We start from the raw sequence: 24,272 nt of genomic DNA on the forward strand, positions 1-24,272 counted from the left end.
ATGCAGTTTGTATAAACAGGAACCTTGTTTCTCTCTCCAGATTGTGCTCTGCATGTGTCGTCGTTTCTGACCCGCTAATATATCTCAGGTTATGAGACTCGTTTTCCATCGGTGTGATCAGAAGTCACGTCAATATGAGCGTCTTTGATAAATGCCGCAATCGGTTACGGGTAGAGTAGACCGTAATGACTCTTCTAGCGCAAGGAAGATATTCATTTACCACTTCATCAGTGTGATCTGTCGAGAGAACCCGCGCTTCGTAAAACTGGAGATGGATGCAAGTGCTGTGTAATAGGGTTTTTAGCCTCAGATTGCTGGATTTTAAGTTATTCCCACCCTAATGGCCTCGATTTCCTTTCTTGGCGCATTTGTGTGAGACCGAATGCCACGTTTGTAGGCAAAGTTTCAGCCGAGTAGACGTTATTTATTGTCCTTGAGCTCAATAAACTGGAATCAGTGTCATCTTTGGAATGAAAGTGGAATCAGTTACGATATTTATGAGTCGGGATTGTTTGTGCTTTGCTCCGAGACTGAATTATAACGTATTGTCTTTTTTGTCATTTTCAGGGTTGCCCGCAGATTTTGCCTAGCAGCGACATCCTGGTACCGGCGGGGATCGTTCGGCCAATCACGCTGCGAGCTCGGAACTTGCCCCAGCCTCAGTCGGGACAAAAGAACTATGAGTGCGTCTTTAAAATCCAGGGCAAAGTCCAGCGTATTCCCGCGGTCCGTTTCAACAGCTCCTGCATCCAGTGCCAGAACACTTCGGTAAGAGCACTTTGCTTCATTTCTAAGACAACAACTCTTTCACATATGAACTGCGCTTCAGTTCAGGAACACATGATGAATAGTGGATATTAATGCAGGAAAATTTGATTTTCTTTATAGCAGTGGCTTAATCTGAAGGTTCAAGTTGACATCCTTTAGCAATGGCAGAATTTCTTAAAGGAATATTTTACATAAAAATAATAGTTATTATTTATTCATCCTGATATCAAGCACTATAAAACACCATAAATATCAATTTAATGTCATGATGTTTGGTTATTAGAGACTCAAGAGCCAATGGCATTTATTAATATCCAGGTTTCCATTCATATACACTAATGTTCAAATGTTTGGGGTCAGTACAGTTTTGTTGTTGTTGAAAGACTTTAATGCTTTTGTTCAGCCAGGATGCATTAGATTATACAAAAGTGACAGTGAATACATTTACATTGCTGCAAAACATCTCATTTCAAATGAATGCTGAATTCACGAAAATATTCATACGCACAAAAGTTTTCAGCATTAATAATAAGAAATGTTTCTAGAGCAGCAAATGAGTATATTAGAATGATTTCTGAAGGATCATGTGACACTGAAGACTGGAGTAACGATGCTGAAAATTCAGCTTGTCATCAAAGGAATAAATTACATTTAAAAATGTATTCAAATAGAAAACAGTTCTTTTAAATTGTAATAATATTTCAGATTATTGCTGTTTTTACTGTATTTTTGATCGAATAAATTCAGCCTTAGTGCGCATAAGAAACTTCTTTTAAAAACATCAAAAATCATTCTAAACCAAACTTTAGAATGCTTTTATGTGATTTTTGAACTTCTAAAATGTGCATTAAAACATTCACTTGCATATTCACTTTGCATCTTGCATGCCTTAATTGACTATTTTGTTCTGTTGAACATGAAATGGAAATGCTGTGAAATATTTTTTGTGATATTCCAATTGCTTGTATAAATTCAATTCACAGCTTGAATATGCAAAATACCTAATTGCTCCCAAACTGTGCTGTATTTGATTATCAACACGCAATGACTTAAATTTCAGTCTGTTTGTCACACAAACATGTAGTGCAGAAGTCATATTTATGGTGTTTTTTATATATATATATGTATTTTTTTTTTAGAATTAGAATGGGAATTTTCTTTGTGAAGATTATTTACTTTCAGTGGTAAGCAGAAAAAAGAACAAAATGACAGCATACGGGTTTGAAATGACATGAGGGTGAGAAAATAATGACGGAACTGTTATTTTTGAGCAAACTATTGCTTTCAATATATCCTAAACAGCAAGCATGTCATTTATTAATCAGCGTATTTTTCCAAGCGTAGCCTCACCCCAGATGGCATTTGAATAATTGTCATACAAAGAGATGCATTGTTTTCTCTCATTATATTTGGCTTTGTGACATTATTCTTCCATTTAAAAAATTAGCATGAGCTGCAAATCGTCGCTTGTAGGGCAAAGAGGTGGTGATGAATTTGTCTGAAGTGTGCTGAGAAAGCCAAGGTGACTTCTTGCTGAATCACTGATCATAAAAAAAATACGAATCTTTATCCGGGCAAATCGGCAAAGACATCAATTTATAACGCTGAAAGTGTTGTTTTCTCAATCCCAGTGAGAAATGGAGCATGTCAAGATGTTGACATTGAGAATCTCTCTCTCTCTCTCTGTCCTCCCGTTCGCTTTCATATGCGGGCGGTACAGGCGCTTGCCTTCTGCGACCCATCTGGTTGTCACGGTAACCTCAGGGAATCTTGTAAGATAATTAGCTAGGCGCTGGACGTGCCTCGTAATTTGGCACGACAGTGTGACCCGGTGAAAAGGAATGCGGTGAACCCCATTTGCCACGGTTGAGGTGGAGTGTGTGCCCTTTGACCTCTGTACCCTGATGGGGTCAAAGGTCAATCCACTAGCTCGAACCCTGCGACAAGGCAATTGATGTCCCGTCGCAATTTAATAATGAGGATCACGTCTGTAGCGCTCGCCCCAGTGCTGGATTGATTGTTGTCCTTTCCAGGAATGACACATGCTGCTGTTCTCGAAGGTCCCCTCGCAGGACCCCGGTGCAACTGTTGTCCTTCCATCTGTTTTGACTCATCTCCTCCTGTTCATCAGTCTCCCTGTCTCTGACCCGCGCTGCCGTCTCCGACAGCGCTATGCATTTAAATTGGAATTGAAACGTAGCGACTTGTGCAGTCTAAATGCAGCCTCGGACACAAAGGCATTTAGATGCAAAGTGAGTTTTGCGGCCGCCTGTCAGTGATTATGCCAGTGCATATTGACTATATGGAGGGCAACAGGTTTTTTTATTTACTTATCGCAGATGAATATTGACATGGGGATTTCTGTGAGGGTTTTTATTTGTAAAATCTTGCAAAACCAACAATTTCACAGCGCCTAACATCCTGTGTCATAAGGAGCTGTGATGCGACTTATCTGTCCACACTGACTGCAGAACTGTTACACAGCGTGACATAAATAGATTCCTAAATGACTGACAAAGTTTTTTGTATGTAAGTGCTTTTATATGGCATGATATATATATATATATATATATATATATATATATATATATATATATATATATATATATATATATATATATATATATATATATATATATAATTTCATACAGTGTACTTGACATGCTTTTTGAAATAGAAAAACTGGATTTTTTTTTAATCAAGAGGTGGTTAAAGTACTCCCTGCTGCAATCATGTAATTATATTGTTCTTATTTACTCACTCATGTATATTTTCCCTTGCATTTGGCACTTTTTAGTACAAAAGCAGAACAAAATGACTAAACACTAAATTAAAATGAAATTGGAAAAATTTGTTTTGTGCCTCTTTTTCTCATTGTCAGCTTGCAATGGCTGTCTTTTAATTTCTTTCTCAGAAAATTAGTATCATGCTGGTCATGCTAGTTCTAATTAGTATAGATTTGTTAATATTTGTCGCCTAGTTTAGTTTGTGGATTGGCAGACAACTTCATTAATTTTGAGAGTGATTTAGCTTCATCACGTCATGTTACACTTGTAGTGTTCTGTGGTCTGCATGATTATATTGTGGAAAACAGAAAGATTTTCACTTGTATTTGTCAGTTGTGCATGTTTCCATTCAACTATGAAACCTAATGTGATGTTCTTCGGGGAGATAGCTAGTTCATGTTGACAGTTTAACTCAAATCTGCTCAGAAAGGTTGGACTGCAGTGTTTCTAGATGAGTTCTTTGTTTCTACCTCACTCTGATGGGAAACCAAACCCTCACGTTCTCACAGTTTCTCCTCATCGTCCCCCATCCCCCCTTTATCTTCAATCTCTTTGTCTCTCACCTCATTGTGCTATCTGTGTTGGTCTGGACATGCACAGATTAATTGATGGTCTGATTAGCAGTGACACAGTAAAGAAAAATGACATCATCTCTCTCGTGACATGCATCTTTCCTGAATAGCAATCGAACATCAATGTAGACCTGATTACACTGACTTCCAGGAGAGTGTGTCATCGTCTGTCCACCACTCCCTTCCTCAGCACGTGTCCTCTCTCACACGCGAGAATCAATCAATATGGCCGTCAAGGCGAATGGCACCACATAGTCTTCTGGGAGCCGACGGCAGGTGACTTTGAGGCCGTGGGGTCCATGCTAATGAAATTGTGAGTGCCTTTGGATGGGCGGCGGCGAATCAATCAGTTTCAACTTCTGTTTACACGTCACCTGAGAATGTGTATGAAATGGTCAGCTATTTTTTTTCTCATACTCTACTCAAGAAAAGTAATCATATAGCTCTGTTCGTTTACTGGTAGGTGAACCAAATAGAAAAAAGATGAGGTTTTAAAGGTTATTGTTCTCTCTTATGCTTTTTTAACTTCAGTTCAACCTCAGATTTGCGCTCAATCATGTTTTTGCTGCAGCCATTTTTTACCAATAGAACTTCAAGTCTTTTGTTTCTTTTCTTTTTTTATTTACGAATATCATAGGTGTGAATTGATTCCAGTGAATTATCAGTTAACTTCTGACTGTCAAATAAATAAATGTATTTATTGTGGATTTTACTGGACAATAAGTGTGATGCGATTGAATTTATTTTATTTATTTGTTTGTTCGTAATGGTTTGTTTACTTATTATTATATTTGTTATATACATTTTTGTGGATAATGCATCTTTCATTTTGTTTATTTACTTTATTTTCAACTCCATTCACTTATAAAAAAAACACTTTTTTATTTAATGACCCTTTTTGTAATGTGGAATTTTAGCAATTGTTAACATTAGCTAGTTTTTAGTGGTTTTTATTGACCTCACAGTGTTGAAGACAAAGGCACACAAGCTACTGGTGTTGTATTACAGCTAGTTAATCAGCTCTTATCTTGATGTAAGTGGTCTGCCTTAGGGCACGTCTCTCGCTTGCGCTGGAATTTAGGGGTCATTATTTTTGACAAAAATCAAGTTAACTGACCCTGTATTCTCCCTAATTTCTTGACTGTTTCCCGTTCCTGCCTCACCCTAGAATTCGGACAGCTGCCTTTTCAGTATTTCACAATGCTGCTATTGTGTGGCTTTAACAACACATACTCTGCAAAGAACTTTACTGTACTCTGCTAGTAATGGACTGGGAAAGCTGATGGTTGCAATAATATAACAACATGCTAATTGTTCTAGTCTGTGAGGAAAATGGTAAATGATCAGGGCCAGTGACCAAAAGGTCCAATTCATGACCTAATAAACTTTTAGTACGCTGTTACTTAGCATTAAATGTTTGGTCATATGGTCACAGTGTTCAATGTGACCATGTGACCAAACATTTAATGCTAAGTAACAGCGTACTAAAAGTTGATTGGACAAAGCTAACCAACTACTTGGTAATCACTAGTCATGATGATATCAACTAAATAGCCAAATCATGTGAAAGCAAAGCAAAGCAAATAAGGTATTTCGATAAGGTGTGCCTCAAGGAGATGTTATTAGTCCATTAATATTTCCAAAGATTTCATTATCAGTTATGAAAGGAACAACATTTTCTTTCAGGAAAAAATATAAGGTACTTTAAATCTTTTGAAGCCACATTTTCAGTTGTGTAAAACCACAGTTGTTTACTTATTTAACCCTATGACAGCATGTCAGTCATATTTGACTGTTTCTTTTGTTCCAGGCTGACCATTTTTCTGTTGCGTGGCACTCAAGAATCACTAATGAACAGCTATAGCTTGAACATAGGTCTGATGCATCATCTGCTCATATAGTACATTGCTTGACAGACAAAAGATAAATGTTCTCGTCCCTGCCAGAACATAATAACCACCTGCTTTCTGTGTGTACTTTTTTAATTTTATTCTAGTCATGAAAAAAAACTTTTGTAATGGGTATGCTTTTTTGCTAGGCAGAAGCAAAATCCAAAGAAATTCACTTTTTTCCAAGAAGAGAGAGGTGTGCAAAATACTCCAAATGAGTCCATGAGCGTAAGTGTTGCTAAGCACCGCTGACCCCTTAGCGACAGGCACCGGCCATGTTACCGGGGAAACGTACCGCCAAAGGCCTTTTTTACACAATGCCCAAGTTCTGAACCAGGCTCTTGATGGAGAGGGCCCTCACAAAGAACCTCATTATCCTCGATGCAGGGTAGCGGAAGCTTTTTGAATAAAAACACTTACAAGTTATTTTTGTCAGACATTTTGAACCACCTCACCCTCATTATTCTATTATTCTCATCAAGTGCTCAATCAGGCATTAGCCGTTTTGTACCATACTACCGAGAAGAACATGTTTTAACGATCACCTGGGTTGCATGGGTTGAACAGTTTGAGCCTGACTACGGCCAAAAAAGTTTCTCAGGTTTCAGTTACTTGTTCATGGCATTTAAGTGCAGTCACAGGCTCTAAACTCTAAACACTATTAGGTTGCCGTGCAGAAGCAGGTGGGCCTTATTAAAATAAATTGATCAACTAATGTGGTGATCAATCCACTGTATATGTCTCAGGCGTAATGTATCGCATTAACTGCACCCTGAGCGTTTCTCTGTGTGTTAAGAGGCTCAGCTGTGCTAGAACCTCCAAATGAAGAAATCCCTCCAAGAGTGATGCACCAGAAAAATGCTTTAGGTCAGCGTGCTCAGCTCATTTATGGTGACACGTGTAGCCTGCACATCCATGTGGCTGCCTTTCCTTATCCTCCTTGCTTTAGGAGAACTGCTCATAACATTATTTATTTCCAGTGGCACTCGACCAAACCAAATCACATCATAGTTGGACTGACAGGAGCTGTATCTTTTATCATAACCCAGAATTCCCCTCTCCCAACCTAGAAATTAGCCCATGACGCAACATTCAGTGAAGTGAATTATGTGCTGTTATTACTGGACTGTCGTTAGTAATGGGATAGCTATGATTCAATAATTAGGTTACCGTAAAGTAATCCCGCACACACAGCAAGCTCATTCTGCTCGTACCATTGATGCTGTTGTGTCTTTTTTGTGTTGAGTCTGGTCCAATTTGTAACTTAATTAAATGTACAGGTCCTCCATCATTAAGTTATATTGATTTTCATTCTGTCACTTGAAGGAGACGCCATTGACAGGTCAACTGGAGCCGAGCGTATGCGGAGGGATGAGGTCTATTAAAACAACTTTTAAACAATAAAATCCTATTAAAGACTAAATACTTAGTTCCACCGAGTTCCACTTTAATTAATTGCAATCACTTAATTTCAAGAGAAGGCTGCTTTTCGAGAATTAGTCTTTTCGAGCATTTTTTCCCCCTGAGTCAATATCTCCGGTTATTCATCATAGCTGCTGCCATAAACGGCAGCACCGTATTAACTTAGCTCCAATAAGTGGATTATTGAGCACACCAATTTTTAAGAGTGGTCTCTTTAAAACCCATGTGCCGCTAGCAGATATTAGAACCTTTGATTAAATGTGCAAACGGGATTGAAATGTACCCCAAGGATGTGTACAAAGCTAAATCAAAATGGAGGAAATGGCCTTTATTCCTGTGATAGCACCCGTCCTGGGTTGCGTTTTGCGCATTTGGGGCTGCTGATAAATTGAGGACGGTTTTAGAGGTAAGATTACCTTGCTGTCATTTGCCAGTCATTTCCAGTGAGGCCTCTGACAGAACCAGGCCAGGCTGTCTACACATAACACACTGCGATACAGTGGGAAGACAAGCTGGAGGAAAATCAATTCACTACTGGCAGAGATAAGCGGTATTGTATGGGCAAACACAAAGGCTTCCACCCATTTACACACGCAGGCTAATCTCGTCAAAGCAAACCTGTCAATGCAGGAGAAGCAATAGACAAGAAAACACATCAATTTCATGCCAAAAATGTAAAAAAATAAATAAAAAATAAATTGTATGTGTATGTACTGTGTGTATATACAGTATGTGTGTGTGTGTGTGTATGTATATGTGTATATATATATATATATATATATATATATATATATATATATATATATATATATAAAATATTATATTGTGTTATGTTATATTATATCAATGTAGTTTTCAACTAAGCCTGGAAAGTTATTTAGTTATGTTTAGTTACATCTAAATATTATTTCTTATTTTAGCATTACATCACGTTTTTATACAGATACAAACATTATATTAGAAATTTTAAATAATATAGAAACAGTCGTCTCACAGATTTTGTACGCACAAGCAAAAGCTATATGCATAATTTTTTTGCTTGTTTTCATAGATGTTTTTATTTTCAGAAAACACAATTTAAAAAGTTTTATAAAAAGAGTCTCATTAGGCCTCTTTCATGCATTGATCATGTAACCATTATTTTGTAAATAGTCCCATTCAGTGTGACATTTTACATAAGAATTGTTTTACAAAAGGTTTACACATCCGTTTTGCTTGTTTCATCCTATTGGGTGAAATTAACTAGCAACACATAATACGGTCATTTGTTGAATGCATACATTTACGGACATGCTCTATGGAAAGACATTGTTTGAAATTTCTAGCATTCACATACTCCTGTGATTTTTGCTCCATTTTATGAAATGCATTATTCTATAGGCCTTTTAGCTTGAGTGCGTAACAGCCCAACAAATTCCAAGATAAGTTAATGATGTTGAAGTCGTGACCTCTGCGACCTGTATGCCAGTATGCGGGTCGCCTGTAATTGACCCCAATTAAGACCCCAGCAGCTGTGTCTCATAGAGATGTATGACTGCTGGATGCCTGGCGTCAACAGGTTGAGTGAGGTTTAGTTCAGCTTTTCACCACCTTTTCCACTGCAGAGCTCGCTTGAGTTCCTCCCAGATACCCCCCCCCCCCCCCCAGAACAGCTGCAGAAAGACTCGGGCTTTACCGCACACACCACCGAGGGCCATTTTCCACTCTTCAGGGCCTCTCGGACGGCTGGGGAGCGATGTGGCACCGCTTGTTTTCTCTGTTGTGATTTATCTGGGCTGTATGGCTGAATGAACGTTGATGTAACAGCTGACGTTTCAATCGGCCCTAATGACCGGCCGAGGCATGAGGTTTCGTCGAGGCAGGGTGTTCTTTTGCTTTTTTCCAAAATAGATTTTGGTTTGCCCATAAATGGGAATAAATGTGGTACAGTTTTCACTGCTGAGAGAGAATGCAGTAAGAATGAATAGCTGTTTATTTGCACGTTGGCTATGTTGTTTTGTACTGTAAAAAATTCTGATTCGTGACCCTGGACCACAAAACCAGTCTTAAGTCACTGGGGTATATTTGTAGCAATAGCCAAAAATACATTGTATGGGTCAAAATTATAGATTTTTCTTTTATGCCAAAAATCATTAGGACATGAAGTAAAGATCATGTTCCATGAAAATATTTAGTAAATTTCAACTGTAAATATATCAAAGCTTAATTTATGTAATATGCATCGCAAAGAACTTTGGATATTTGGATAAATTTAAAGGGGATTTTCTCAATATTTTGATTAAATTTTTTTGCACCCTCAGATTCCAGATTTTCAAATAAATTAAAGTGACATTCAGCCAAGTATGGTGACCCATACTCGGAATTCGTGCTCTGCATTTAAGCCATCCAACGTGCACACACACAGCAGTGAACACACACACACCGTGAACACACACCCGGAGCAGTGGGCAGCCATTTATGCTGCGGCGCCCGGGGAGCAGTTGGGGGTTCGGTGCCTTGCTCAAGGGCACCTCAGTCGTGGTATTGAGGGTGGAGAGAGCGCTGGACATTCACTCCCCCCACCTACAATCCCTGCCGGCCTGAGACTCGAACCCGCATCAATAATTATTTACATCAATTTCCATTGATGTAAATAAGCTTTACATCAATGGACAGCTTATTTATTAAGCTTGTACACATCTCAGTTTCGAAAAATTGATCCTTATGACTGGTTTTGGGGTCCAGGGTTACATTTGTAAATAAAACAAAATTACAGGAGTACATTTTAGAAGACAATGCTATTTCAGTTTTTAATCTCATAATTCCATGTTTAATGCAATGTATTACTTGTACAATGTATAACATTTACTAGCAATTTCTAAATAAAAATTGTTTCTACACCTTTTTTTTTTTTTTTAAGAAATCATGTAAATCAGGTAAAGGTGTCCACAAATTAAAACATTTTCCTGCTCTAGCAACATAAGTGAATAAGTTGCAGGTTTTGTACTGAAATGCCACATGCTATTTTTTAGTGAATTCATCCTTAATAGTAAACTAATTTGGGTGCATTAATGAAGCAAATTTCTGCATAAATCATTTGGAAAACCATTTATATGTATATTAAGCCAGTGTGCAAATAAACCATGTGCTGAACTGTTTAGTCCTTGAGAGTTTTCGTAGTTCTTTCAAATAGCATGATCTCATGTTTATCGGGGAAACAAAGTTAAAGTGTGGTTGTGGCAGTTCGTAATGCTGAAGTCGGAGCTTCTTCGCTCTGGTAGGTTTACTCGAGTTCTCTTGGACTCCTCATCTTGTCTTGAAGTCTCTTAAGCAAGCAGCCACCGATCGATGCGCCTGATCAGCGATATTCTCTCAGGGTTGCGTTGGCTAAGTGCTCTCAGTGTTGTTGCTAATTAAAACCCAGACAGTAAAAACCGCCGTCACCTGCTTTCTGCTCCACCTGACGATCTGCAGCGGCATGCTGGAGACACACCATAGCAGGACTTAATGAGCAGTTTTTCTGCTATTTATTCTTAGCAGCAAATATAATTACTGTATCTGTATGTTTTATTTATTCTCCTATATATATATATCAAAGATGAAAAAGATGAAAAAGGGGTTTTCAAGCATCGAAATACAAAAGTTTAATACAGCTTAAAAATAATTCCCCTGTACATTAGAATGTGTCCTGTTTAATTGTTTTTTTCTGAATAAAAAATAGACTATCATACAATTTTACCATGATTTACAGAAGACACCCACTAAAATGTCATTCAGTATAATAAGAGTTCATATAACTAAAATTTTGTCAGGCATATTTACAACCAGAATCAATAATAACATTAAAAGACTATTTAAGGATCACAGTGCAGTCCCAAAATACTAATCAATTGTATTTTAAATCTTTACAAATCTTTACCACTATACTTCAAAATACTAGGTTTTACCCATTTGTTAGCATGACGTTTTTAATAATTTAAAATACAAAAAAAATGGTATGGTCACTTTATCTTTTATATATTTTTTAGTGCTGGGCAACGATGAATTGCGATTAATCGCATCCAAAATAAAATTTTTGTGTACATAATATATCTGTGTACTGTGTATATTTATTATGTATATATAAATACACACACATGCATGTGTATATATTTAAGAAAAATGTTGTGTGTATATTAAATATATTTATATATAATATAAATATATACATGTAAATAATATACACATACAATAATATACTGTATGTGTGTGTATTTATATATACATAATACATATACACAGTGTTTATTAAATAAACAAAAACTTTTATTTTGGATGCGATTGATTGCGATTAATCGTTGCCCGGCACTAATATTTTTATAAGTACAGGTCAGAATAAGTATGTTGGAACACATTTTGACATTATTTTCACAAACATGAATTGAAGCATTAAAGTAGACTCTTTACTTGCATTTAATATGCTTTTTTTGTATATAAAATCACTTTACTAAATTTAATTTGTCAATTTAATTGAGATATATAGCAGCTAACTAACTGTGTGTGTCATTTATTTCTAATATCAGTCAATAAAAATTATATGCATCACATTTCTTCATTCATTAAAAACATTCTTTATATATTTTATACATTATTGCTCTTTTGTTGATTTTGATGGCTTCCATTGTCTTCATTTGTAAGTCACTTTGGATAAAAGTGTCTGCTAAATGTAAATATATACACAAAAAAAAGAAAAGAGGATAAAAGAAGACGAAAATCTTGTTTCTTTCTTTATCTTGGGATGGCCTCATCAGCAATGAAATGAGTGCTTGTGGAGAGAGCGAAGCGCTTGTGTTGTCATCATCTTTATCAGCGTGATGTTCAGAAGATGTCAGTCGTGATTGGCCGTGTTTTTTCCAGGAGTGCTGTGGAGTGTGCAGCAAATTATAGATCTGGGTTTAAGTTTATTTCCATTGGGTCAGGATTGATTCTGAGCAGGGCCGGTGGACAAAGCGACACGATAACATCATCTTCATCTGTAATCGTCTCTTGAGACGTTCGCATGATGTCAGTGGTGATTGGGCATAGATTGGGCGAGTTTGCAAACGATCGTTTTTCTTATGGCAAAAAAGATGTAATCGGGGTCAGTTTTGTTAGAGTATAAAGCCTTTATATAGTATAAAGATGTTGTTTCTATTGCTTTTTCCCACAGTACTGGTATGAAGGGAATGAGATGGGAGACCTGCCTGTGGATTTCTCCATCGTATGGGACGGTGACTTTCCCATCGACAAGCCGTCATCCATGCGAGGTAAGAAATCTCACACTTCACCTTCAGCCCCCTAGCGGCATTTCTACAGCTTAAGAGAAGAAATATTGAAGTTATCCTCTCTACATTCATATTTTATCAACGTTCCTGGTGTCCTCTTGATGCGGGAAGGGTGTTACCTTGGTGTAAAGTAGAACTTAATGCATCTTTTATTTTATCTGATATGTTCAAACACACTTAGTCTGTCAGGTGTTCTCTCAGTCGCCGTGGCATATTTTATTGATAACAGGGCGCCTGCCTGCTTCAGCCTTATGTAACCTCACATTACTGCAGAGGATGGTATGGAGTCCGAGTCCACCAGCTTTTAGCCCGTCCACACCGCTGTCCGTTTGCATTTACTTCGAGTCGAAAGACCTCCTGGAGTCAATATATATATATATATATATATATATATATATATATATATATATATATCTCTTGAGGAGAACTTCATCAGGTGTGCTATTACAGAGTGTTTCTGTGCTTTCAGAGGAATAGAGGCGAGGGAGGAATAGAAAGTCACAGCTCACTGTATCTGCAGATATACAATCTCTGTGGTAAATTATTGGTGTTGTGTGTTTATTAGTCCGTGATCGTGTTTTCAGTGGCCTGTCATTCTGAGCTCAGATGGGCAATTTAGCCTCTAGATCCACCATCCCACAGCTGCTTTCAAAGAAGAACCTCATTTTGGCCAAAATCCAAGCCACCATGACTTGTATTCTTTTTCCAATAGAAAATCCCAGAATGTGGAGCTTTGGAAAGATTTTTGTCCAAGATGGCAGACAAAGTGTAGGGAAATATCCATATGTAATGTAAAATATTATACAAATATTTATAAATATTACGTTATTTTATTATATCATATAATTCTTATTGTTTTTAATATTTTAAGTGTACGTAGAACATTTATAAATTAATATTAAATAAATAAATATAAAATTGTATGTAATATTTATAAATATTTATTTAATTTTATTATAAACTCCATTATAATCAAATTAAATATGACATAAAATCTTATATTTATAAATATATTATTGATAAATATAATATTCATTGTGTATTATAGTATTAATAAACATTTAAGTATTTTTTATTTTGATATATTAATACATTTTTATATTTTAAATAATATTATTTATGAAATATTATATCATTTATAAATATTTAATATATTTTTATTTTATATTTTAAACCCCATAATATAATATAAACTATATTTATAAATATTATATTTTTATAACAATAATATTAATGCTATTTGTAATATAAATATTGTTACAAAAAGTAGGCAGAAAAACTCACTGCCTTATAAACTTGCATATGATATTTTCTAAATATTCAAAAATATTTGTCAATATTTTGAGATTTTCTATACAGTGAATATGTTTCATGACATGTCATTTTTTTCTACATACATTATTTGCTTCTGGATGGGGTTATTTTAAGATTTTTTGATGCGAGTCGCTACCTGTGAACAGCATTTCAAATCACTCACATGCGGTTCTATATCTGTTAGGATGCTGCCTGTGTAGACAGTGACTAGCGATTGAGCTCACTAGAGTTTGGAACAGAGCCACTGTGTATAGAATTGGACCTCTACACCCACTACAGCAGAACACCTTGGTTTTCTGCTTCCTCGAGGCCTCGGGTCAGAGTTATTAGTGTGTGTGGGCAGCACATGAATCACGGCACAGTGAAAGCAGGCGTGGGTTTCTCCTCGGCTACCTTCCCCTTACAGTTCAATTATCGATTGGCACCGCACAGCTGGCACCACTCCAAACATGGCCTGCGTTTAACTGCCCAGCTGAGAGTACGGCTATATTCTCAATCTGTGTGTGTGTGTGTGTGGACGCAGCTCTCCTGTATAAGTGTGAAGCTCAGAGGGACAGCTGTGGACTCTGTCTGAAGGCAGACAGCATGTTTGAGTGTGGCTGGTGTTTGGCCGATAAGAAGTGTCTCCTGAAGCAACACTGTCCATCTCCCGAACACAACTGGATGCATCAGGGACGCCGCAACGTACGCTGCAGCCATCCCCGAATCACTAAGGTAACACACACACGTCATCTGAAAGCCATCCTGGACAACAGATTTGTATTGTGTTCAGACGAGCCCTAACCATAACATTAAAGTAAACAATGAGGAAATACATGAATTACGTTAGGGACACTGGGTTGGTGGTAAATAATTTCTGTCAAGAATGAAAGTCATTTTATTTTTTTTATTTGTCAAGAATGAAAGTCATTTAATATTATTATTATTATTATTATTATAAATGTAATTTTTTTTATGTTATTTTTATTTATTTGTTTGCTTATTCATCTTTATTTATTTATTTGTTTATTTTTTTGTTCTTTATTATTTACCTCGATTGTTTACATTTTTAGATTTACAATTATTTATTTAATTATCTATTTTTATCTTTATTATTTATTTGTCTTTTTACCCAGTTGTTTATAATTTTTTTAAATGTAGAAAATATTTATTTACATCTTTATTAATCAGCTTTACTTTTGTAACATTTTGTAGTATTAAAATGTTCATTCATTGAATTTCATCATCTCATTTATTACCATTTTTCTTTATAAAAAAAAATATTTATTTATTATTGTTTATTTATTTATTCTTTAATCTATTTTTTTTACCATTTTCTGTTGTAAAAATATTTAATTTAAAATATTTGTATTATTTATTTACTATTTTTAGAATCAAAACTCGTGTATTTATTTTCATTTATTTACATTTTTCTATATACATTTGTTCTTCATTAAAGATATCCTTAAAAGAGGTTTTGTCTGACTTTTGTAGCTTCTGTATGTAATTTTTCATAAATTGTCCCTCTGGTTAAAAGCACAAATGAAACGATCCTCCTGCATGACAAATATCCCAGACTTCACCTTTCAAAGTGGTGACCTTTAAAGCTCTTAGAATTTGTTTCTTTTATATCCTCCAATGAGAAGCTGTCCTCTCTGTCTTCATAGATCCGTCCACTGACGGGGCCGAAGGAGGGTGGCACACGCGTGACCATCGAAGGAGATAATCTGGGGCTGCAGGTTCGAGAGATCACGCATGTGCGTGTGGCGGGAGTTCGCTGCAACCCTGCTGCTTCTGAATACATCAGCGCTGAGAGGTGAGCTATGCTTCCTGTGTTGCAAGTTAATTTGTATTGGTTTTTGGACAGTGCTTTGTGCAGGAGTGATTTCTGTGTTTGTTCTTGGCCCACAGGATCGTGTGTGATATGGAGGAATCTCTGATGTCGAGTCCCCCTGGTGGTCCGGTGGAGCTGTGTATCGGTGACTGCAGCGCTGAGTATCGAACCCAGTCGTCTCAGATGTACTCTTTTGTGGTACGTCCTCTATTTCTTTGTTTAGGAAAGGGACAACATTATTTTAAGACATCTTGGCTGTGTCTGAAACTTGAAGAATGTTGCCTTATGAGGTAATATATGGTGGAAGGAAGGCATCAAAACAAATCCTATTTCAATCCCATTATCCTGTGTGTGCAGTTCAGCGATTGGTTGACAGAATAAATGCTATAGTGGTTGGAAAAAGTCTAAATGTCCATTTTTATTTATTTATTTATAATATTTAATGACTACAGGGCTTATTTCATTTTATTAAAAATAGGTATGTTAAAATATATGTATTTTATTTTTAATACAATTTTTGTTTTTTTTGTTTTTTTCTTTTAGTTATGTATAATTTTAGAATAAATATGTATCTTTATCATTTATCATTTATATTACTTATTTACCATTTTACTATTAATTAATTAATTAATTAATTCATAGTTTATTTTTTATTTTATTTATTTATATATATATTTACCATTTTTAGAATAGAAAATGTATTTTTATTATGTAACTTTATCATTTATATTATTTATTTATCATTTTAGTATTAAGTAATTCATAGTTCATTTATATTTTTATTTTATTTAGTATTTATATATATATTTGTTTTAAAATGTTTTTTTTAAATATGTAACTTTGTTTATATTATTTATTTACCATTTTAGTATTAATTCATTAATTCATTGTTAATTTATATTTTTATTTTATTATTTTTCTATTTAGGTTTTAGAATTTAGAATCACAATCTTTTTTTAATTTAGCTTTTATCATTTTTAATGTTTTATCTACAAATTTATTTATCTTTATATTTAATGACAAACATTGTTATTTTTAATTTATGATTCTGTTTCTGCCAGAAATAAACATTGTAATTACACTCTATGGGTTATTTCTAAACTCACTTGAATTTGTTCTAGAATATTAAATGTGATGACATGTTGCTTTTTAAAGCAGTTTCCAGGTGCTTTATACACAAAACGACACCTGACTGGCCAGCGAGGCGGCTGCCTTTGATTTTACACGTAGCGGTTATATTTTAATCGCTCTTTTCATATCGATTCCCTTATCGCTGCTAACATTTTGTTTGTGGTGATTTACGCACAGCTAATCAATACGAATCCATCCTTTGAGACTCAGCCAATCCGATTTTGCACTTGAAACCGATGAATCGTTAGGATTCCCACTCCTCCATCCCGTTAGCCAATCAAATCCACTGCTGGAGCCCATGTGATAATGTGGTTGAAGGAAAGGGGGATGTAAAGAATGACAAAATTACCCCTTCCTCCCCGCTGAGTTTTAAGTGGTGCCCAGCAGGAATAGGGCATTAGTCTATTATCCCGAGCCCTGGAGCTTTACGCACACACACACACACACATATATATAAATGGATGACCCTGCCTGGATTCCCTCAACATCTAATCAATAGCATCCAGGCAGCTTCAGTCGTGCAGAAGGGTAAAGCAAATGAAAACACGCACTCCGACCAATTACACAGGTATGCAACTAATTACTGCGAGAGGACGGCGCCTGACAGGTCCTGTGCTGAAACAAACGAGCCCTACACGGCGCGAGAGCAAACAGGACATTTCTATTACAGTGATGAGTGTAATCTCTTCGTGTAGTACCAGAATGAGGAAAACAAGCGCACGCTTGAGCGTCCGTATCGTGCTTCGTGAGCTCCATCTGTTTGGAAGTTAGCGCTGCTTTTCTCGTCCCTCTAGACTCCGAGTTTTAACCGAGTGCGGCCGGAGAAAGGACCCATGTCCGGCGGGACCAGGCTGACTATCTCAGGCCGACATCTGGACGCCGGGAGCGCCGTGACCGTGTTTTTGGCCCAGGAAGAGTGTCTGTTTGTCAGGTGAGCAGCGTTTGTGTCAGCTCTTAACCGGATCTTCTGGCGCGGACCGCATCTGGGTCCCTCGACATCTGGGGGATACAGTTGGGCTTCGGAGGAAGCGAGATGTGTCATTTCCACATGAAATCAAATGAGCGTGCGTGGCCGTCCTCAAATATGTCCACATGCTCGTGTGCCAGGAAACGTGATGCATTACTAGTTGTGATTGTTAGCGAGCTGTGTGGTGATTAAAATGAAGTAACATCTGCTTAGAAGATATAAATTGTGTAATGTTGTCAGTTCCTGGCTAAATAGACCTGGTCTAGACTGGTTTATGCTGGTCTAGCCGTGTTGTTCACAAACTCTCAGCTGGTGAATTTGGTCGACCAAAGATATCTTACTGGTACAAAAACAATAAGTAAACAAGGAAGAAAAAAAAAAGTAAAAGTAAATTAAAAAAATTAATTTTTTTGAACTACTATTTCCATTTCAGTCAATCAGCTAGCACTGTAGTCATTAAATAGCCGTTAAATATTTTTAAAAAGTTTATTTTTAATGAATATTCAGTGACTACAGTGATTTTTAAATTGGTTAATATAATGTGTACATTATTTAATTGACAATTTTTAATGTATATTTGAACATTTAATGACTACAGTATTAGAAGAATAAATAAATATTTTTAATTTATTTTTATTTAACTTCTGACTCCATTTTCCCCGAAATAAGCAGTTTTTTGTAATTATGTCATTATTAAACACTAATTTGTTCTAGATCATTAAATCTGACCTTTACTATGCCTTTAACGCCTGCCTGATAGCAATTTATGCAATTAATTGTTGAAAAGACCAGCATGTATTCACATTCAAGTTTAGACTGGTTTATTTTGGTCTAGCCATGTTGATTCTCAACAAAACTCAGTTTATGATGCTGGTTGCCCAAAACATTTTGCTGGTAGAGAAACCAGCATCCACAACACATTAGAGGTTATTTCAACCAACTAAAAAAACATCTAAACCAGTCTAAGGTGGTCTCCCATTCTGGGCAAGATGGTTAAGCTGGTCTATTTTGATGGTTCTGAGAGGGCTTTAGGCACTTTTCAGCTGGGAAATCAGATAAACGTCAACTTGGACAACCAAATGAACCATCTTAAAGCCAGACAAGAACAGAAAACTACTGTAGGCTGTTTATGCAGTCAGATTTTGATTAATTTTTCAAAACTTCAAATTAAAAGGGACAAAAATATGAAAATGGCTTCAAAGATTTCTGTTTCTGTGTAATTTCAACAGGAGAACGGTGCGTGACATAGTGTGTGTGACGCCACCCTCAGCATCAGGCTCTGGGACTTCATCCGTCAAGCTGTTCATTGACAAGGCCGAAGTCACCAGCGTTACACATTACATTTACACTGAAGATCCAACCATTTCCAGCGTGGAGCCCAACTGGAGCATCATTAAGTACGTTAACACAATCTCACACACGCTTAATAACTCTGTTCCAAATCCTAGAGAGATTCCTCACTGTCTGCTGTCTACACAGCCTTATATGTCTCACTAACTTCAAAGACAGCATCCAAAGCCTAATAGAATTTCAGAAATGAATGAATTGCGTGGGCAGAAACTCACTCACAGCTGTTTCCGACAGAGACTTAGCATATGTCAATGACTCAGTAGTCTGATTAGCACAAAGATACAGATATATAGCAAGCTCAAGTACTGATAATTAAAATAGTTTGAGTGAAATATTTTATTTTTAGTGTGGTGAAATAGAAACAAGAAATATAGTCGGCTCACCATCTGAAAATAGAATTGGTGCAGTGCATATTTCATAATTTCTATTTCATAAGCCTAAATTCTGACTCGCTAGCATTAGACCACAGTCATATAGTCAGTCGATTTGAGGTATGAAACGAGTATCTGTCGTCTAATTGAAGTGTTTTGTTTGTTCTGACAGTGGCAGCACCACCCTCACAGTCACAGGAACCAATCTGCTAACCATTCAGGAACCCAAAGTCAGAGCCAAATATGGAGGAGTGGAGACCACAAACGTGAGTTCCCGACCAGCTGTCCTTCTCCTCTCTGCCCCCACCATCATTACGAACAGCTTGTTGTTTACGTGATAAGAACAAATGTCTGGATGTTCCTCTGTAGGTTTGTACATTGGTGAATGACTCTGTCATGACTTGCTTGGCTCCGGGCATCATCTACACCAAGCGCCAGGTTCCAGATTGCGGAGTTCATCCAGACGAGTTTGGCTTCATCCTGGACCATGTGTCCGCCCTCCTCATCCTCAATGGAACTCCTTTCACATACTATCCAAACCCGACCTTCGACTCCCTTGGGAATGCTGGGATTCTGGAGGTCAAACCAGGATCGCCCATCATCTTGAAGGTATGACCTTTGTCATAATCTCATCATCCTGTATTTACATTTTCTCAATTTGCATTTTGATGAATTTCATGAAAAAATTTAATTTTGCTGTAAAAATATATTTCTTTTTTTACAAAAATTATAAGTATTTATTGTTCAACAAAATGACCACTAAGAGCATTTTTTATTAAATTAGGATTTATTTTTAATAATGCAAATTAAACAAATTATCATTTTTTTGTTTGGTACACTAAATGCTACCATGATGTTTACCTATACTTTACAAATGTACTTAACCGTTTAAACAATTTTTCTACTGCATGAAAAAAAATTAAGGGGTTTAAATGTGCTAAATTGTAATAAAAAAATGTCACAATACTGAAAATCTGAATGTTCTTAAACATTTTAAATATAAAATATAGTATTCTTTTTTTAAATGATTTATTTTGATAATATTATTATATTTAAAAAATATAAAATAATGATTTCATACATATATATTTATACATGGAAATTGTATATGATTATAATTTTGCATATACATTTTTTTATACTGGATTTGTAATTTGGGTGAAATATGACCTGGACATTTCGTGACCATTTTCATGACATTTAAATTCTGCACATCAAATTATGTTGATAATTTTTGGTAAATTAATTTTTCTATCCCTTCATCTGTAAACAGGGCAAGAATCTCATCCCTCCTGCTCCTGGCAACGCCCGCCTGAATTACAGCGTGATGATTGGAGAAACGCCCTGTCTGTTAACAGTCTCTGAATCTCAGCTGCTCTGTGATTCCCCGGATCTGACCGGAGAACAGCGAGTGATGGTGAGGATCATGCAGCTATAACATTTCCCCATTATGCATTATAAACAACTAATCTATAAGGAACTTCTCGTGCAGCTGAAGAGCAAAACATACTCACCTCTCATCAGGGGTGGACTGGGGCCAAAAAGTGGCCCTGGACTTTTTGGCACAGAGCGCCGAGAGCGGCCCACCAAACCTGGTCCGCAACACACCACACCACACCATAAATGAGTGGCATATTCTTGACATTATAATTTGTCTTTTCTGGTGTATATGACAAATAGTAAATAATTTTTACGAGGGACAGTTTAATATCACTAAAGTTAAATACCAATATTATCAGTCCATATGACACGGTGCTCCGGTATTATCTAGAAGACTGGAATAGTGCAGAATGTGGACTGTTTTTATGGGCCTTTCTATTGGTCATCATATACAGTATTAGTCCTTTTGCAGGAGCTTGACATCTATCATTTCAAGGAATAAAGCTCCAATTTTGGAAAAGATTATACAAATTATTTTGATGATGAAAAATACAGTAAACAGTACTGTGAAATATATAATGTTACAATTTAAAATAGGTGTCTTCTATGTGAATATACAGTAAAATAGTATTGATTGCTGTGATCAAAGCTGAATTTTCAGCATCATTTCTCCAGTCTTCAGAGTCACATGATCCTTCAGAAATCATTCTGATATGCTGATTCGCTGTTCAAGAAACATGTCTGATTATTATGAATGTTGAAAACTGTTGTGCTGCTTCATTTTTTTGTGGAAAATGTGATACCATTCAGTCTTGGGTAAGATTAAAAAATATAAATTAATATTTTTCTTCAGCAATGTTGAATTAATCAAAGATTATAGAATACAAAAAGGGAATTTGATTAAATTGATTTAAGTGACAGTAAAGATATTTACACGTATTACAAAGTACTTCTATTTCAAATAAATGCTGTTCTTTAACTGAGAACCATATACCAATAATAAAACCATTATTAATAATAGATCACAAATAATAACTGATAATAAAAGCAGCAAATTAGGCAGCATTAGAATGATTTCTGAAGGGACACTGAAGACTGGAGTAATGATGCTGAAAATACAGCTTTGATCCCAGAAATAAATTACATTTGAAAACATCCTAAATAGAAAACCACTATTTTAAGTGTAATATTTCATAATATTAGGCTATTGTTTTACTGTATTTTTGATTAAATAAATTCAATCTTCTTTCAAATAAATAAATAAAAAGACTTAATTATTTCAAACTTTTAACCACCAGTGTGTATATAAAATAGGCTAATGCATGTGAATTAATAAGCAAATTATATTTTTATTAGGCCTATAATATTAATCACTTTCCTATGCACAGCACTCAAAAGCAAAAGTCTTCAGATTAACAATGTTCTAGAGTAAGATTGAGAACGATGTTTAACATGTGAAATCACAGAAGAAAGCAGATTTACATTAACTCTTATGTCTGCTGAAAACTGCATTATGTTGCCTACATTATGACGATTCGAATAACGGCATTAATATCTGAGAAATGTGAAAAGATCAGTAGTAGTTTGCATTCCTGAAAATTAATGTCAAATATTGCTGAATTGTCTCGTCATGTTTAGCTGCTTACATCTTACCTCAGCTCGCATTCAAGTCGCGCGCAGCTCAGCGTCTGTGAACAGTAAACCCCGCCTTCTTCACTCTGATTGGCTGTTTCAAACATTTTGACATTGACGAGCGCTTTTGAGCCGCTGCACTGAGCTGGAGCACGCTATAATAATTAGAATTTTGAATGAAGTGGGCCGTGCGGGCCAATTGTCTGGGCCGATGGAAGGATATATGTACATTTACTAATAATCCATGTTTTATATATATTACGCAAAGAGCCGGCCCACCGGGAAAACTCCCGGTGCTCCAGATGGCCAGTCCGCCACTACCTCTCATTGCACTGACTGAGAATTCACGGCTGCTTATTTATTGTATATCAGCCAATAAAGGTGGCAGAAAATGAATGGATGGCCATAAGATGGCAAAAATGCTGAATGTTTGGTTTGCATGGACTCGGGCATTGTGCCTCTCATTTAATCAATCTTGTAATAAGCCACTGCCGCATGGCCATTTTTTACCTTAATGCTAAAATGGAAAACACAAAGGTCAACTGGAAGTGGCTCGCCGTACATTAAGTACTTATTAGGATTATAGGGAGCGCTGATACAAGCAATTTCCCACGTAATCTAACTATCTGCTCTCCCGGCAGCTCAAACAATTATTAAAAAACAGCAGACAGGAATCCTTCATAACCTTCCTGAGCCCTGACATATGCTTAGAAAGAGCATTTGAGACATGTTCAGCCCCTTTATTGATAATAACGGCTTTCATTAGTGGTCATTGCTCAAGAAAACCTTGCTATTATTATTGTTCATACCTGTGTTAGTCATTTGAACAAACTCTTGACCCTAAGTATTCAAATTTAACACGTTTTATCCTGCACCGTTTGTGCTACAGACGTGAATGATGCCTCAAATCATGTGGCTTTTTGAGTAGGCCTGCCAATTCAATATTTAAAACATGACTGAATCAATATGTATATATGAAGGATTAAACGGGAACAAATTAATGTGTATGTTCAGAATTATATAATGTACATGAATATGTATGTATTTTCAGACTTATAATTGATAGATAGATAGATAGATAGATAGATAGATAGATAGATAGATAGATAGATAGATAGATAGATAGATAGATAGATAGATAGATAGGTAGATAGATAGGTAGGTAGGTAGGTAGGTAGATTTTATATATAAATGATTTTTGAGAATTGTTATCTGTTTTTGCAAATGAACTCTTATATATATATATATATATATATATATATATATATATATATATATATATATATATATATATATATATACTGTATATAAAGAAAAACTGATCATTTTGACCCATACAATGTATTTTTGGCTATTGCTACAAATATACCCCAGCGACTTAAGACTGGTTTTGTGCTCCAGGGTCACATTTGATCCAACACCTTCCTGTTTAATTGATTATCACTAACTCTGAAACAAAGATTATGTTTGTCAAAGAGCTGATTATTCAGTTGAGTTTCAGTTTGTGAATCCACAGTGTGGAGAAAAAAAGGGAAAAAAGAATGAGCGAGAGCGAGAGAGACATAGTGGGATCCAGAGTGCTGGGATCACTCAGC

The 24,272-nt window shown here is 36.0% G+C and overlaps 1 protein-coding gene across 1 annotated transcript in view; it reads left to right on the forward strand.

Moving 5' to 3' along the window:
* The window catches only part of LOC306847992 (plexin A3), a gene marked incomplete at its 5' end in the record, with an annotated part of 145,749 nt that overhangs the window by 103,436 nt on the left and 18,041 nt on the right, over positions 1–24,272 (forward strand). Inside the window, 10 exons of the mRNA XM_079382285.1 lie at positions 568–768; positions 12,605–12,701; positions 14,557–14,747; positions 15,680–15,828; positions 15,924–16,044; positions 17,772–17,908; positions 19,174–19,341; positions 19,838–19,931; positions 20,035–20,274; positions 20,939–21,082. Of these exons, the coding sequence (XP_079238411.1) occupies positions 568–768; positions 12,605–12,701; positions 14,557–14,747; positions 15,680–15,828; positions 15,924–16,044; positions 17,772–17,908; positions 19,174–19,341; positions 19,838–19,931; positions 20,035–20,274; positions 20,939–21,082 (1,542 nt within the window). The remainder of the gene's footprint in view (positions 1–567; positions 769–12,604; positions 12,702–14,556; positions 14,748–15,679; positions 15,829–15,923; positions 16,045–17,771; positions 17,909–19,173; positions 19,342–19,837; positions 19,932–20,034; positions 20,275–20,938; positions 21,083–24,272) is intronic.

This window comes from Barbus barbus (genome assembly GCF_936440315.1).
Source record: "Barbus barbus genome assembly, chromosome: 28".
Taxonomy (NCBI): domain Eukaryota; kingdom Metazoa; phylum Chordata; class Actinopteri; order Cypriniformes; family Cyprinidae; genus Barbus; species Barbus barbus.